This window comes from Gracilinanus agilis, chromosome 1 (assembly GCF_016433145.1).
Source record: "Gracilinanus agilis isolate LMUSP501 chromosome 1, AgileGrace, whole genome shotgun sequence".
In the NCBI taxonomy this organism is placed as follows: domain Eukaryota; kingdom Metazoa; phylum Chordata; class Mammalia; order Didelphimorphia; family Didelphidae; genus Gracilinanus; species Gracilinanus agilis.
This window is the reverse complement of record NC_058130.1, coordinates 361336665-361354246: the sequence shown is the minus strand read 5'-3', so window position 1 is coordinate 361354246 and position 17582 is coordinate 361336665. Positions and strand designations below refer to the sequence as shown.

Genomic DNA, 17582 nt, shown 5'->3' with positions numbered 1-17582 from the left:
TTTTCTTTTACCTTTTACCTTACCTTCTTTCTTAGAATTGATATAAGATATCAATTCCAAGGCAGAAGAGCAGTAAGGGCTGGGCAATTGGAGTTAAATGACTTGCTCAGGATCACACAGCTAGGAAGTATCTGAGGCCAGGCTCTCCCATCTCTAGGCCTGGCACTCTAGCCATTGAGCCACCTCGATGCCCCAAAAGGGGTATTTCTAAGCCCAAAACCTTATCCAGTAGCCAGAAGTCCATTCAGAAGCATTTTCTGTGGACAATAGGGGGACCAGACTCGTCATATTCCTGTTTGCTGATCCACATCTGTTGGAAGGTAGACAGGCTGGCCAGAATGGAACCACCGATCCAGACTGAGTACTTACGCTCTGGAGGAGCGATAACTTTGATTTTCATGGTGCTGGGTGCCAGGGCCAAGATTTCCTTTTGCATCCGGTCAGCGATGCCAGGGTACATGGTGCTACCCCCAGAGAGTACAATGTTGGCATAGAGGTCCTTGCGAATATCGACATCACATTTCATGATGGAGTTGAAAGTTGTTTCATGGATCCCACTGGACTCAAGGCCCAGGAAAGATGGCTGGAAGATGGCTTCAGGGCATCGGAACCGTTCATTCCCAATGGTGATTACCTGCCCGTCAGGGAGCTCATAGCTCCTCTCCAGGGAAGACGATGTGGCAGCACTGGCTATCTCTTGCTCAAAATCCAAGGCAACATAGCACAACTTCTCCTTGACATCCCGTACTATCTCCCGCTCAGCTGTGGTAGTGAAGTTGTAGCCCCGTTCAGTGAGAATCTTCATGAGGTAATCAGTCAGGTCCCGACCTGCTAAATCGAGGCGCAGGATAGCGTGGGGCAGGGCGTACCCTTCATAAATAGGCACAGTGTGGGTGACTCCATCCCCGGAGTCCATGACGATGCCTGTAGTACGTCCAGAAGCATAGAGGGACAGGACAGCCTGGATAGCCACATACATGGCAGGCGTGTTGAATGCCTCAAACATGATCTGGGTCATCTTCTCCCGATTGATCTTGGGATTGAGGGGTGCCTCAGTAAGTAGGATGGGGTGCTCATCAGGGGCCACCCGGAGCTCATTATAGAAAGTGTGATGCCAGATCTTCTCCATGTCATCCCAGTTGGTGACTACCCCATGCTCAATGGGATACTTCAGTGTGAGAATGCCTCTCTTGCTCTGGGCTTCATCTCCAACATAGCTGTCCTTCTGGCCCATTCCTACCATGACACCCTGATGTCTAGGTCGTCCAACGATAGAGGGGAACACAGCCCGAGGGGCATCATCGCCACCAAAGCCTGCCTTGCACATCCCTGACCCATTATCTATTACCAGGGCTGACAGGTCATCATCAGACATGGTGCTGGCTGGATGTTACTGAAGACGTGGTTTGAGTTCAAATGCAGAAGATATACTTGTAGGAATCAACCGAGGGGAAGAAGGAAAGAGGGTAAATTTAGCTTTAACCCTCGTAGAAGTACTGGCAGAATGGAAGCACTTGGGTTGTGATGAGAAGCTTTTAAAAGAAGCATGTAGACTCCACCCATGTCTTGTCTCATTATATCACGCCCCCAACCCTCCTAGAGTTTCCAGTTAGGGTCTCTGTCTAGGTGTTAATAATAATGATTTTGTAGAGGGAAATTGGCTACCAAATTCATCAGTTACTGTAATTAGAAAACCCACATGAAGATGTCTCTCTGCTTTGGTGGTGACTCTGGATAAACATGGTGATGCAATATGGATTATAAAAAGATGAAAGGCTAAGATGTGGGCAGTACTGTAAGAATAATAACTCCATCCTTCCAACTATCCTCGGGGAAAGAATTCTTCATATGAACTATGACTTTAGACAGTATAAAGTGTTGTTTGCATTTTCCAATGCATTTTCCAACTCTGCATATTCCATGTGCAATGATAGCCTTCTATACTGTACTCTTAACCATAGTGGATATCTCAGAGGAGAATTAATGTTATGGATAAAACAATTTCATAGCTGAGGGAGGATTGATAACTGCAGTCAGAATTCCATTTAAATGCTGTGTGCAATTTAGGGATATTTAAGAGAAACAACATTTTGAAACCATTAAAGACGAAGTTAATTGGGTGATCATTAAAAAGATGTCAACAAAAACAACAAGAAGCATTTATTAGTTACTCACCATGTGCTAGGCATCATGCTAAGTGCTAGGGATACAAATATAAGAAATAGTCCTTGCTTTCAAGGAACTTACATTTTAATGGAGGAAGATCAAATACACAGAGATCATTTATCTTTAGACAAATCAATCAAAAAAAGATGATAGATGAGAAGATATTAGATGACCAAGTAAGTGACTCAGAGCCTTCCTTCATGATGTACATTTTAATTCAAGAAACATTCTCTGAAAATCCTCCTATGTTCAAAGCACTGTGTTAGGCCCTGTGTGGGACACAGGCACAAAGGATCCAGGCCCTTTCCCCTGGGAGTTTGTATATATGCTGAGTCTATTAAATGCATTGTTGCTTGGTGCCTGGTACTACTTAAAATGTGATCCATTGGCATCCATGGTCACATTGCTGTTTATTAAAATATAAATAACATTAGTTGTATTTATGTTACATAAATGCCACATATAACATGTTATATTATATGATATATAAGACATAAATGATACATAGTATTATTATATAATAGATATCTGATAGTATTATTCAATACAATGATTTGAAAACCCACATATCAAACCTGATCCTCAAAGTATTATTATCCTTGAAGTGTAGGAAAGTAAAACTAAATGTCTTTGTAGTCATTAGAATCCAAACAACAGTACTAGCCTTGATGAACATTCTGTTTCTCATTTCTGGACTTGCCATTCTGTACTAGCTTCATAGGAAATATTCATTTCAATTTTATTTGTACCATAAGAAGACCAGGACAGTTTGTAACACATGATATGTTTAGTAGGACAATAGCAATGAATTTGGAAGTTCATTACTGTTTTCCCCCTTCTGGGCTGTCAAAACAGGAAGTAATCTTGCCTGTTAGTGCTCCTATAAAACAAAATCGTTATTGGGACTCATAGTTCTTACACACAACCTCCCACTTTCATTAGAGTTGTATCCAGTGTACCCAGTCCACAGAACTGCACTCTCCAGCTCAGAATAATAAGAGCTGTTCCTTGGCCCTTTGCTCAGGGGTCTCCTTGAATTGGGTTGTAACACCAGACTATGCTCATTTGGGCTATGGTTTCATCTTCAGGCTGAATACAGAATTATTCTTCTCTGCGTGTTGTCTGTTATTTTCTTTAATGAACCTTTGAAACCTCGGCAGAGAAGACGACATTTGGCTAGGATTTATGCTTCTCTAAGGAACGCTCTTCTCACTCTCCTATCTGAATTGATTTTTCCCTTCATCTTTTTCTTTAACTGCCAGCAAAGCTGTCCATCTTGGAATGAACAATACAAAACTATTCCCCCACCCTCAACCAAAGATGACTGGTTTTGGTTTTTTAGCTTTTCTGTTAAGTAATGCAACAGAAATTTGTGTTAAAATAATATTTTGTAGTGAAATAATATTTCTGCAATTTTTCTATCCCTCCATTAATATTCCTCACATGCATATGCTGCAAAGAACCCCCACCCCAAACCAACAAATAGCAGTTAGCACAAAACTTTATTTGCAAAAGCTCTTGATGAATCAGAGCCATATCAGTGAAAGCAAGAGATTGAGCCCAGCACAGCATGAAGCATAACTGTGCCAGATGCTGAATTGATGGAACCCTGTCTTCAGAGTATTCCATGAAAGAAATGCTGTCTCCAATAGAAGACATGAATTCCACACACTTAGAGTGAGACTGATCTGTTGTTTTGCTCAAAGTCATTTAACCCTCTGTTGTGCATTTAGTTTCCCCAAAGAAGGTCTCATCCATTCGTTATTACAGAAAGTGTTTTTAATTAGCTCTGGCAATTTATGGGGGCATATATTAATTAAGCTGCCATTTAGAGACCTATTCCCCCAAGCTGGTTAAATGCACAAAATACTGAAGCAATGCCAATAATACGGAACAAAAGGTAAGAAAGATATTTCTACAATAGTAGCGTTCTGGGAGGATATTCTCAAACATCATCACATCTTTTATGGTTATGCTGCTTTTGTGAATCAACATTTAGAGCCAATCACTGAAAAAGTCCTCAGAATGCAAGAGATCCTCCATAGTTAACTTCATCACAATGGAGTTAATGTTCTGTTGTACCTACTATGTTCCAATGCAAAGTACTTGAGTTGCAGTGACTGCAAGGTAGGAGTTATCATTCCCATTTTGTAGTTGAAGAAACTGAGGCAGATAGAGATTAAGTGACTTGTCAAGGTTCATATAACTGACAGGTGTCTGAGGCTGGATTTGAACTCAAGCCCAGCATTTTATCCACTGTGAAACCAGGTAGGTGGAGTCTAGAAGACTTGAGGGATAAATGGAAATTATAACAGCTCCAGTCCTGCAGAATTATTGTGAAGTCCAAACATAATGTTTGTAAAGTGCTTAGTTCAGTGCCTGGAATATAGTAGGTACTTGGTAAATACTTTTCCCCTTCCCCTTCCTTTGTCTAAGAGGTGAATTATTTAGTAATTGGGTTATTTAAAGGTGAATTAGAGCTGATTTAAATGGTTTCCTTCTGTTCTACCATCTTGATTTCCTAATTAGACTCTGATTTAAATCTCTCCACTCTCTAATACCTCTTTTACTCATCTTCCCTGTTCCTGCTTCCTTACTCAATACACTTCAGAGATTTCTTATTTTCTTTGGCAAAACAAAAACAAAAACAAAATACCTTTTCTGTTTGGCAGGCAAAGCCCTTCCCAAAAGCCCTTCCTGCCACTTGGCCCCAACTTGCCTTCAACCTTTTTTTAATATATTATTTTCTTTGCATTCCATGGTGCAGACAAATTGTACTTCCGGCAATTTCTCACATTCAAATAAAATACTCAAATACAAATAGGAAATTAAAGTAAAATACCCTCCTTTAAGCAAAACCACATAAAGAAAAGGTAATGGATTTATATTGAAAACTTTCTGTTGAGTTGAAGTCAAAGCCAATTCTCATTTTTGTTATTGCTTTTACAATGTGTATTGTGAATATATAAATACAGAGAAACATGGCCTTCTATAAAAACTATTATGCTTACTAACTATTCTGACCTATTATTTGACTGTTGTATTGGGTATATTTCAATAAAATCATCTAAAAATAAATTTACCTGCTTGCTACTTTGATTGGGAATGGGAAAATAGGTTGTCACTCAAAAGAAATTGAAGAAAAATCTAGAAAACAAGAATATTTTTCCAATGTGAAAACAAATTGTTGATCTCTCAGGGTCACTTAAATCTCAGAACAAACAAAAAATGATGAGATAATGTCTGTACTGAGAAGAAAGGTATTTTTAATAGTGAAATATCTCTATTATCATCTAAAGTGAAATTACCCTGCTAAAGATACTTAAGTGGGGAAGAGTGTGTTATATATTGAGAGAGAGAAAGAAATAGAAAACTGTCTGTATAGAAGTACTTCATATCCTTTGGGTGGCTGGTATGTTTACTGTGGAGTCAATAAAATATCAGATTTCATACCAAGGGAAGTATTGCCCATCATCCCATAAGTATCTGACTGTCATGCTGAGATGTTAATGGGGTAGAGGCTTAGCATATGAAGAGCCAGGGCTGGGAAAATCAGGCAAGGGATCAGGGTCCCAGCTTATCAACCAGGGAATTAAAGTGCCAGTGGTTGCTAGAGGGCAGAAGTAGTTCAAATGTTTGAAAGCCAAGAGATCAAGAAAAGAATAATCAGATTCTGAGTGTCAAAACAAGCAAAGATTTTCTGTCTTAGAACTCAGATAGGTGAAGATGCAGTCTTAAGAACACTAGAATGAGCCAAAACTTGAGGAAGGCCTGGCTTTCCTATGGCTTCTTTTATTCTCCTGATGACCATATGATTTATTAACTGGTCATGGAAAGCCTTGGTCTCAGAAGTGTATGCAGAGAAGTGAATGAAGCCAGGTGAAAAGCCAGAAGACTAAGATTTCAGGTATATACAACTCTCAAATGGAGCTAAGGTTGGAATTAAAAAAACCTTAGTCAAACTGGTTTGCACCTATGAGAAGCAATATAAGCTGTGGAAAGAACCCTTGTGCTGGATTCCAAAGGCTTGGGTTCAAATCTCAGCTTCCCCATTTACTAGTTTTGCCATACATGATCTTGAGCAAATCTCTGAGCCCCTTATGACCTCAGAAGGGTCCTCATGATACTTGTATTAGCCATCTCAGAGAGCTAATGTATGGGTCAAACAAGATTATGTTTGTGAATCACTTTATAAGCATGAAGTGCCATCTGCCCATAAACTGAATGGATTCATTATTCTCCTTGTTATTTTTGATTTGGATGTGTGATTTCTTCAGTATTCTGAAAAAGAAACTTCTGCTATCCCTGAAAACTGTCACTTCTTTTATAAGTTATAATCTTCCAGACTTGCCTGGAGCACTGAGAGATTAAAGGAATTGCCCAGGATCATAAGTGTCAGAGATATTCTTTAGACCCAAGTACATTGGACTCTCTCTATAATGCCATCCTAGCTTTATTATTAGTGTTAATTATCATCATCATCCTTGTTATAAGGCAATGTGGCACAGTGGATAGACAACTGACCTAGAAACCAACAGAACCTATGAGATTCGAAATCCTTATGTTCCATTCACTGACTGTTTGATTCTGGGGCAAATCACCTAATCTTCCAGGGCTCTGGGTAATTCTCCACATTTATATCAGAGAGGACGATACTCTGCATTGGCAAGAATGAATTTCCTCATTGAGTTCCATATACTAATGGAATCACAATTCCATTTTCCCTCCTATTATTGATGCAAACTGAAAATCTAGCAAATAGCTGCAGTGTTTGGCCTCCTATATATTCCTGTAGAATCTGGAATGGCTCCAATCTAGCCAGAACATCTAGCCTCTTGAAAAGTTTTATCAGCATCTCCTATGAGTTATATTTAATTTTAACTGGAAAGAAAGAAACATCAATAGTTAGGTGAGTGGCTTACATTGAAGTAGTGCTATATAGCTGCCCTGCTCTGGCTAGAACATGTTGGGGATGAATGATAAAGGAGAGCAGAGTTAATGAAGCCTTGGAGAATCCCAGGGAATAGCTCTTGTTATTAGTAGAATATTGTTCAATAAACTTCTTAACTTCAAGAACCTTTATGGAACCTTCCAGAGATGTTGCTGAGAGCATACTATTGAAATCAGAAAGGCAGTAAGTAGGGTGGAGTTCAATTCAATTCATTTGGAGAAACATTTATTAAGTACCTACTATGCACCATGCACTGTGCTAATCCCTGGGAATATGAAACAGAGACAAAGATAGTTCTTGGCCTCAAGGAGTTTACAATCTGATGGGGTGGAAGATATCCTCAGAGGTCTCCACGTTCATCCTCTTTTTGACAGAGAGGGCTACCAGGTGCCTGGCTGGTGTCTAGGAATGGAAGAACCATTTAGTTCAGAGGAAGACATAAATGCATTCTTTGTTGGAGGTTGGAAGAAGATATAGGAGAGGGAATTATATGGACAAAAGCAGAAAAAGAGAACAGGAAGAAAGAACATGGCATGTAGCAAGGGTTGAAGAAATATTTGTTGAATAGAAGAATGTATGAAAGCGACAATAAGTAAACACTACTACTAGGTATAGGGATGGGAACCATCCTGTGCTTTCATTTCTATCAGGAAATCCCTCATGAGGCAGGTGTCTTTACCAATTTAGCTTGGTATCTTTTCTGCAGATTAGAGTCTTGATCAATTGCTTAGAGCACTGGAAGATTAAACGATTTACCAAGAGTACCAAAGCCTGGCTCTGAGACAGTCCTTCTATCCAAAATATCATACTGTTTTTTGGTTATGTGTATAAAAAATGGGGACCAGGGAAAACTAGTAGAGTTGGAAAAGTGCTCTGAGAGGAATAACTCCTACCTCCCACTTTAATCCTCCTCCCAAACTACTCAATCTTATTTCCAAATTGTGGTTGATATTGAAGATATTTTTGGTTTTAATGAGGAGAAAAAGATCAAGAGAGACAGGACAGATGGGAGGTTAATTAGAAACACTATACCAAGTATTAAAAATGCAAAAAAATCCAGAATATTAATGCAAGGATAAAGTTAGCCTATGTAGGCGAAAGCAAAGGGAGAAAATTATAAAGAAGATTTAAAAGCATTTGTTATGATGCCAGTGTGATTCCAGCCTACTTTTATTTTGCGCCCTATACATTTCAACCAAGCTGAAATTCTTTACTGATCCCCAAACACCAAATTCTAAGTTCTGACTCCATTCTTTTGAACAGACTGTCCTCTTTGTCTTTAATGCAACTCTAATTCAACTCTACTTTTTAGAATCCTTAGCTTTCCCCACGGGTCATCTGAGAAGTCCCCTCCTGTTTTTGGTTTTGTTTTTGTAGCCCTACTCCTTAGCATGGTCCCTTGTGAAAAGTAGATACTTAATCCTTATAAAATGCATGAATGAACGTGAAACAATAATTCATGGAAGGATATATAAAACTGGATAATGATTCATACATGTGCAATTTGTAAACTTTTTGTTCTTTAAATTTTAATAAATGTGCAGGGTTGTTGTTTGTCCTTCATTTCCTTTCTTTTAAAACTCTTACCTTCTCTCTTAGAATCAATACTATGTATTGCTTCCAAGGCAGAAGAACGGCAAGGGTTAGGCAATGGGGAGTTAAGTCTTTTGCCCAGAGTCAGACAGCTAAGAAGTATCTGAGGTCAGATATGAACCCAGGACCTTCCATCTCTTGACCTGGCTCTCAAACCACTGAGCCACCCAGCTCCCCCCTTGTCCTTCATCTTTAAAGAAAACCATTGGCATCACAGGGTGAAGTCTTAACTTGCACTTGAATTGGATTTAAGTGAGGCAGAGTTGTACAAAGTCATCAGCCTCATTCTCTCTTTGAGAGTCATTAAAGTCCAATGGCGAGACAAAAGTCAGGATGACTGGTGATGGCCCAGGAAGAAGTGAATGATCTTGGTCTCTCCCTTGTCTGATCAAACTCTAAGTGCACCACAGCACCTGTTTTTGCTGCCTTCATGGCAGTTGGAATAAATTGTTCTCCTTCACCTACTCTGCCAAGGAAACTCTTCAAATGCTTAGGGTAGACATCCCACCAATGAGTTTGAGACCTGTCAGTTACCCTCAACCTACTTTAGCATATTTTCACTTGGATATTCTGATTCCAGTTTGACATGTCCAAAGATGAATTCCTTAATTACGTGCCAAGCTAGCTCCTCTGTCAACTTCCCTTTCTCTGCCTGAAGATTATTATGTCAGTGGCTTACAGAGCGATGTTGGAGAGTGTTCAGGGAGGACTCAGAGGAGGCTATGATTTCAGCTAGTTCCTTGGCTGTAGCTGTTGATTTTTGAAGAAGAATACTCTCAGAAAAGGCTTCAGCTTGGTTGTAAAATGGAGTGAAGATTAATAATTGTAAGGTTCTCTAGTTCTGTGTGTCTGAGTTGATTCCCTGAGGTATGTAGCTACCATGGTAAGTGTGACACTACCTCATAAAGGTGATTCCAGGGTCTTATACACAGAAAGCTACACTGGTCCTAGCAGTGTAGCAACGTTTAATATAGTTCAGATATCTGATGCCTTCATAACTTCCACAGTCTACTTCCTGGAAGGCTCTCCAACAGCATTAGCCACTTTGGGTAAATTGAAAGAATGTGATGATGAAGAAGCTAATCCAGAGTAAGCCCCAAGCCCATGCAGGTTACTTAAGAGCACTACTCCCTAGCTGCTAATTACTAAGAGACAGACATAATTATCCCAGGATCCCATTACATTGTAAATGTTTTCTGTATTGATTAAACAACAATGCAGAGAGTTTCCTTTTAGATTGTCAGATGATTTCCTTTATTGCCTCTAAGGTTCCTTTTCCCTTCTTTCATGAAAAAAACCAAAGCAAACCAAACCCCAAACTCAAAATGGCAGAATCCTACAAGGATGACCTTGAAAACTACAAGGTTATCTTGCTGATATCTCAATTTCAATTCTTGGAATTCTCTGTGTGAGAGGACTTCTTTTCTGCTCAGAGGTAGAAAAATGTTCATTTAATATTTTAAATTCCATTATTTTTATTCCTTCATTAATGGTGAATAATTGAAAATTGATTGACTTATTGGTTGATTTTTTAAAAACCCTTACCTTCTGTCTTAGAATCAGTAGCATTAAGAGCGAGGCAATGGGACTTAAGTGACTTGCCCAGCATCACAAAGGTAGGAAGTGTTTGGGGTCAAATTTGAATCCAGGTCCTCCCATCTCCAGGCCTGACTCTCTTTCCACTATCAGCCACCTAGCTGCCCCTTAAATGGATTTATTTTAAGACAAAAGTTCTGCCCCTTCTAAGAAATAATTTTCCTTTCTTTTGCATTTTTTCAACATGTGCATATACTAACATTTAAAATAAAATAAGAAGCAGTCCTTCCCCTAAGTTTCTTAGGGTAACCAAGTAAGGAAAGCAATATAAATCTATGTGATCTGGAGGGGAGTGAAAAGGGTTTACTTAATTCCTGTGGTGATCCTAACACTTTCTGCCTGAATATGCAGAATATGCCTCCAAGCTGCTGAGATGGAGGTCCTGGAAAGCTGGAGAGGGGAAGCTCAGGAGAAACTCTGAACATTTCTTGGATTAAAGTATAAAGTTATATTTCTTTGTAGGACATTGTATTCTTTGTAGGACATAGTTTGGAAATTGTCCCAAGTTTTTGATTGATGTATATAATTTGAAACGTGCCAGAATCAGAGAGGTCCAGAGGCTTGTACCTGGGGTACTTTGTTTTGTTGGGTGTGTGATCCCTTCAGAAGAATAGAATATCATATGGGCACTTTACAAGAAATCTGCTTCGTTGCAGAAAATTTTCCTACTTGACTTCATCCCCCCAAGCATTGGTTTGGTGGGGGATTTTTGGCAAGATAAACAGGGGAAAGTTCCTTCAGTCATTTCTGTTCTTTCTTGAGTGCATTAAAATACTTTCCACACTTCATTGCTGCTGCCTTTTAGTTCTAACAGCTAAAGAATGGTCTGAAATTCATAACTGAGAAGATTCAGATTGACAAAGCAACATTATTACTAAAGAATTGAAGGCCAGATTTGCAACCTTGCAAATAAGAGTTGACATTAATATAGCACTTTAAGGTTTACAAAGGGCTTTGTGTAAAATTCAGTTCAATTTGTCAATTTTTTTTGTGTCCTACTATGAGCAAAGTAGTATGGAAGCTACTAGGGATCCAAGGAGCAAAAATCCCACAAAAAGTTGTTGCCCTTAAAGAGCTTACATTCTGCTGAGGAGAGGAACATTTAGACAGATAAACAAATACAATATTCTTTGAGGAGAGGAGACTAAGAGGAGTCAGGAAAAGCTTTAAAAAACTAAGGATTCTATTAGATAGAAGTAAGGAGGAAGTACATTCCAAGCTAGGGCAGCTTGTGCAAAAGGATAACAATAGGAAATCTAATGCTGAGTTGGATAATAGAAGAATAGTTCAATTTGGCTGGAATGGAGAGAGGAGGAAAGAAGGAGAAAGTAAGGAAGGAGGGAAAGAAGGAAGAAAGGAAGGGAGAGAGAGAAAAAAGAAGGGAAGGAAGAAAAGAAAGAAGGGATGGAAAGAGGAAGAAAGGAAGGAAGAAATAAAGGAATAAGGGAAATAAAGAAGGAAGGGAAAGAGGAAAGGAAAGAAGGAAGAAAAGAGGAAGAGAAGGAAGGGAGAAGAAAAGAAAGGAAGGGAGGGAGAGAAGAAAGGAAGGAGGAAAGGAAGAGATGGGAGGAGAAAAGGAAGGGAGGGAGAGAGGAGAGTAAGGAAAGAAGAAAGGATGGAAGGGAGGAAGAAAAGAAGAAAGTAAGGCCAGAATGGGGGAGGAAAGGAGGTATGCCTAGGCTTCTCTGAGTAGGTTTTGATCATGCCCAATTTGTCTAGCATGGATTCTTCTATATTCCCTACCACATGGGGAAAGGGGAGGGTAGCTCCTTTGATTGGCTTCTCTCTTTTTTAAAATTGGAGAGAATGAATTGTTCTTCTGTTTCCACCTTTTTTTTTTTGCTGCACTTTTTTTTTGTGGAGATTCTCACCTACTGCACCCAGTGTAGATACTAAGGTACTGAGCTCCTATATGTAAATTCTCCTGGGGCTTGAGTACCAGACAACCTGGCTTGTCAGTGCTTCTATACCGGTTAGTTGCACCACTCTGCCAGCTATTTAAAGTTGTAGCTTAAAATCCTGGTCCTGTGGAAATCTTCTCTGGCACCTCAAACTAAGAACAACACAACAAAGAACACAGAAACAAATAACACCAGACCCGTTTCTCAGAGCTAGGCGAAAAGAGCAGAACCAGGGGAAGGTCCCTCTCTCTCAAGTACAGGACATTGCATCCATTCAGGGTGCAGCAGATAGGGATCTGACAAGAGGGCAGCTAAAAAAAGTGGCAGAAATGAGAGAATGTCTGAGGCGAGAACAACTGAAAAAGGATCACGAGAAAGAGGGACCAGCTGAAAAGGAGGGACCAGCTGAGACTAGCCAGTTTTAAAAGATACAGGCAGCTTAGTCCAAGGATGCTCTTTCCATCCACATGGTAGGAACACAGAGAACTCCCTACTACATCGACCACAGAGAACTCCCTACTAGGCAAACTATTTTTTTTTATCCTGGGACTCCATTCTAGGAGCATAGGGCCACAACCAGTAGGCAATGAGTTGCTCAGGGTCACCCAGCTGGGAAGTGTCTGAGTCCGGATTTGAACCTAGGACCTTTCATCTCTAGGCCTGGCTCTCAATCCACTGAGCTAGCCCAGCTGCCCCTACTTTAGGTTGCAGTTTCTTTAGCAGATGTAGTTTTTACAGGGTGGGGTTGCTAGCCCCACGCCCAACCCTCCTCCTTTTTCATCCAGGCTAGGGACCTTCCTTAGCCCAGGAGTGGTAAGGGTGGGCGATAGGGGTCAAGTGCAAACTATGCATGCTCAAAATATGCCCAGAGAAGCTTGGGTCACACAGGTGCTTATTAAGTGCCAGTCACTATGCTAAGTGCTTTACAAATATTATTTCACTTGAATCTCACAACCCTGGGAGAGGTAGGTGCTATTAATATCTCCAATTTGAAATTGAGGAAATTGAGACCAATAGCATTTAACTGACTTGCCCAAGGTCACACAGCTAGTAGGTACCAGAGGTAGAATGTGAACTGAGGTCTTTCTGACTCCAGGCTAGCACTCTCTCCAGAGTGCTATCTAGCTGCCCCTTCTCATGGATAAGGAGGTATATGAAATAAATCTTGAAAGAGATTGGAGCTAGACTACAAATGGCATTTGAGACATTAATATCATAACTTTAAAATAAAAAATGACTTCAGAGGCCATTTAGTCCAATTCCCTTAATTCCTCATCAGAGGAAATGGAGACCTAGAGAATTTGAGTGACTTCTCTAAAGTCAAACAAATAGTAAACATGAGAAATGGGATTTAAACCTGGGTCTTCTGATTCCAGATCTAGCACTCTATCCACTATACCATGCTAAAGTTTAGAGATTACTTCTTGTTCTTCAGACAGTTTTTAGAGGGGTATATTTTATAAACGCCATCATCTTACCAAATAGTCCATTCTCATTCTTTGTGGTGACTGTCCCTTATCTCATGGCTATAAGTGATTACTGGGCTGTTTCTCAGAGAAGATTGCATATGGTTTTTAAGGGCAGAGCCAAAGGCTGCAAAGACTGGTCATATACTACTTATTTACCAATGGCCTGTAATCTTTGGGGTATACTTGGTGCACAGTCACAAATACTCAGATTTGTTAAATCAAATGGAATTGAATCAATATTTCTTGATTATCTTATTATTACTGCAATAGGGACTTAGGATATCAAAGAAATAGAACAAAAGGGACCAGAATACCAGTAAGGAGGAAAAAGGCTGCTAGGTGGCACCACAGTGCACGAAGCACCAGGTTTAGAGTTGGGAAAAGGAGCTTTCTTGAGTTCTAATATGGCCTAAGTTGTATGATCCTGGACAAGTCATTTCACTTTGCCTCAATTTCCCTATCTGTAAAATAAGCAGGAAAAGGACATGGCAAACCAATCAATATCTTTGCCAAGAAGATTCCAAAGAGGGACACAAAGAGTCGAACACACTTGAAATGACTGAACAACAGTAAAAAAGATGTGTTATCACACAGAGCTAGAGGAACAGGAATATGGGTAGACATAAATACTATGAGAAGAAGGCAGCAGGATTCTGATAGGGTGTGAAGCATAATGAGATTTTTTTTTTTTTAATCACAGATACCATTGGGATCCCAGATTCTAAAGTGATGACTATTTCCTTTCTTCCTTTGTCTCTCTTTTTAGTAGCTTAAAGTCTTTTCCTTCAGGCACAGGAAAGATCTTTATCAAAAATGTGTTTGCCTTTCCTTGTTTTAAGAATTTACCAGAAGGATGTAGGGTAAATAGTGTTCACCATAGGTAGTGCTAATCTGGGTATACTTATTGGGAAGAAAAAACTGGGAAGTGTCTCAGGAGATTAGAGAGCAATGGATTTAAAATGTCATGTTTTAAACATGTTTTAAACTCTGGCTGGGGGCTCAGAGGAGAAAAAAAGAAAGAATTATAAATCCATTTTTTATTAACATAATATTTGCAAGCCCTTCTTTCTCCTCCCCTTATCACAGAAGGCATCATCCAGGAGACAGATATGTATATAAAAATGATATCTGTTGTGTTTCCACTTTTCAGTCCATTTTCTGGAGGTAACATTCACAGTTTATCCTTCAAGTATTAAATTTTTAACTATCTATAATGTTCTCTTGGTTCTGCTCATTTTGCTGTTCATTATCCTGTGTAGTTCTTTCCAAGTTTTAAAAAAAAATTAGCTTGTTCATTGGTTCATTGTTTCTTATGGCTCAGTAGTATTCTATTACAATCATATACCACAATTAATTTAGCCATTCCTCAATTGAAGGGCATCACCCTCAATTTCCAGTTCTTTGTCATCACAAAAAGAGCTGCTATAAATATTTTGGAACATATGGGTTCTTTTCCTTTTTCCATGATTTCCTTCAGAAACAGACCCAGCAATGGTACTGCTGGAACTATGGTTATACATACTTTTATAATTCTTTGGGTGTAATTCCAAATGGCTCTCCAAAATGGTTGGATCAGTTTATGGTTCCTCCATAAATGTATTAGTCTATTTTTCTACATCTTCTCCAACATTTATCATTTTGCCCTCTTGTTATTTTGGCCAATATGATGGGTATGAGATGATATCTCAGAATTGTTTTGTTTTAATATAAAATCATTTGTTATAATTTCCAGAGTAGAAAGAAAATGTTTATACTGGGGAAACCATTTAGGAAATGAGTCAGTAGTGGGTTGGGCTGAATAACTGGGATTGAACTACCCTACTTACCACTGTACCCTTCTACTGCTTCTTATCTGATCTGTTGGACTTTGGTTTTATTTTTGTACTTGACTGATTTTATTGTTGTAGAGAACTTATGCTGAGGAAACTCCCTCTACCAATGCAGATTTGTACCTGTTCTGCAATTTAAGACTTTGGATAGTTTCTAGAGTGGGAGTCACTATATCATCCAGGCAGCACATTTCATAGAAAAGAATTGAACCAAGGTTTTCTTGTTCCTAAAGTTGGCTTTGTAACGATTATGCCATGTTGCCTCCTACTTCATCCATACTCCATACTTTTCCCTAACCATGCTACTAGGGCCCAGAATTCTAATTTTCTTCCCTATCCAACATCTGGATCAAAAGCTTCTCTTAGATCTTTTATTATAAAAGTGTAAATGACTAATGGCAGTAGAGTGTTAGGAAAGAATATGGGACCTGCATTTTGGTTTCCATTGTGTTATTATTTTGAAATCAGTCAAAACACATTTATGAAATACCTATTATGTGCCAGACAAAGCTTTAAAATTCAGTTGGTTTATGTGATGATTATTTCTCTGAACCAGTTAGATGTCCTTAGATAGATAGCTTTAGGTCTTAGTTTCTTCTGAAATAAAATTGTGTTGAGCTAGACAATCTAAAATTCTATGATTATATAAAAAGTTATGTTTCTCAGGGACATTTACACTTTAGAAACAAAGCCTTTCCCATAAGAATTAAATCAACTGAATTTATTGAACTTTTAAATTTTAATTTAGTTTATAAAGTCCTTATCTGGGGGCAGCTGGGTAGCTGAGTGGAGTGAGAGTCAGGCCTAGAGACGGGAGGTCCTAGGTTCAAACCCGGCCTCAGCCACTTCCCAGCTGTGTGACCCTGGGCAGGTCACTTGACCCCCATTGCCCACCCTTACCATTCTTCCACCTATGAAACAATACACCGAAGTACAAGGGTTTAAAAAAAAAAGTCCTTATCTTTTGTCTTAGAATCAATCCTCTATATTGGCTCCATTGCAGAAGAGCAGTAAGGGCTAGGCTTAGGGCTAAGTTAAGTGACTTGTTCAGGGTCACATATCAAGGAAGTGTCTGAGGTCAGATTTGAACTCCGGACCTCCTTATCTCTAGGCCTGGCTCTCAATCACTGAGTCACCTAGCTGCCCCTGATCATTTATTAAGCACATACTGTGTACAAAGCACTATACTAGATGATAAGAATTCTGAAATGAACTTTTATATGATTTCTGCTATCAAGGAACATCGATTGAATGAATGAAAAGGCAAGCATTTTTTTTAGTATTTAACTATGTTTCAGGCAAGATAGTAAACACTGGGAAAATGAATTTAAAAAATATGACAGTCCTTTTCCTCAAAGAACTTATATCTGAATAGGAAAAGGCAAAACATATTGTCCTGATCAGTTAGTAAGCTGTTGCAAACACATATTGCCTACTATACCTAGGCTGCTCCAGGTTTCAAATCATGTTTCACATTCCTTCTAGTTGTCAATTCTGATCATCTTCTTGATATTCTTCTTTATCTACCACCTATCCACTTCTCCCCCTCAGTTCAACTTTTATCTCTTTGCTCTTGAAATAGTTCTGGAAAGTGTGTCAATGGACACATCCCCTTAACTTCCTTCACCATCCTTTTAACTTCCCATATCAAAACACCTTTCTCTGGCTACTACTCTTTTATATATATATATATATATATATAATCTCCTAATGGAATGGAATCTCACTGAAGACTAAGACTGCTTATTTGAATTCTCAGTGCTTAGCATAGTTCTTGGCATTCTGTAAAAGAATAACAAATGATTTTTATTCATTCATTTAAATTCATTTGCCATCAGCTACTCTTTGTTTCAACTCTATTAGAATCACCAACATCTCTTCTTGAAAGCATAGAGGTCCACAGTTGATGAAAGAGGTCCCTTTGGAGAAAAGTGGAACAGTGACATCAGGCAGAGGGCAAGAAGGTCTTGGTGGATGGCTAATAGGAGAGGATAAGTCATGCACACAAATAAGTACAAATTAGAATATGGTATGTGCAGAGGAAGTCTACCATGGAGTACAGGACTGAATAAGAGAA

At 39.1% G+C, this 17582-nt stretch overlaps 1 protein-coding gene across 2 annotated transcripts; it reads right to left on the bottom strand.

Moving 5' to 3' along the window:
* Positions 1-244: 244 nt before the first annotated feature.
* Positions 245-1375, bottom strand: ACTBL2 (actin beta like 2). Of its 2 annotated transcripts, XM_044663826.1 has the most exons (2): positions 1247-1375; positions 245-1120 (listed from the first exon to the last, which is right to left on the bottom strand). In XM_044663826.1, the coding sequence occupies exons 1-2, from the start codon at positions 1373-1375 to the stop codon at positions 245-247; spliced, it is 1005 nt and encodes a 334-aa protein (XP_044519761.1). The 2 variants fall into 2 exon arrangements, with proteins under 2 accessions (XP_044519761.1, XP_044519753.1); XM_044663818.1 differs by having other exon boundaries at positions 245-1375.
* Between the last annotated feature and the right edge of the window lie 16207 nt (positions 1376-17582).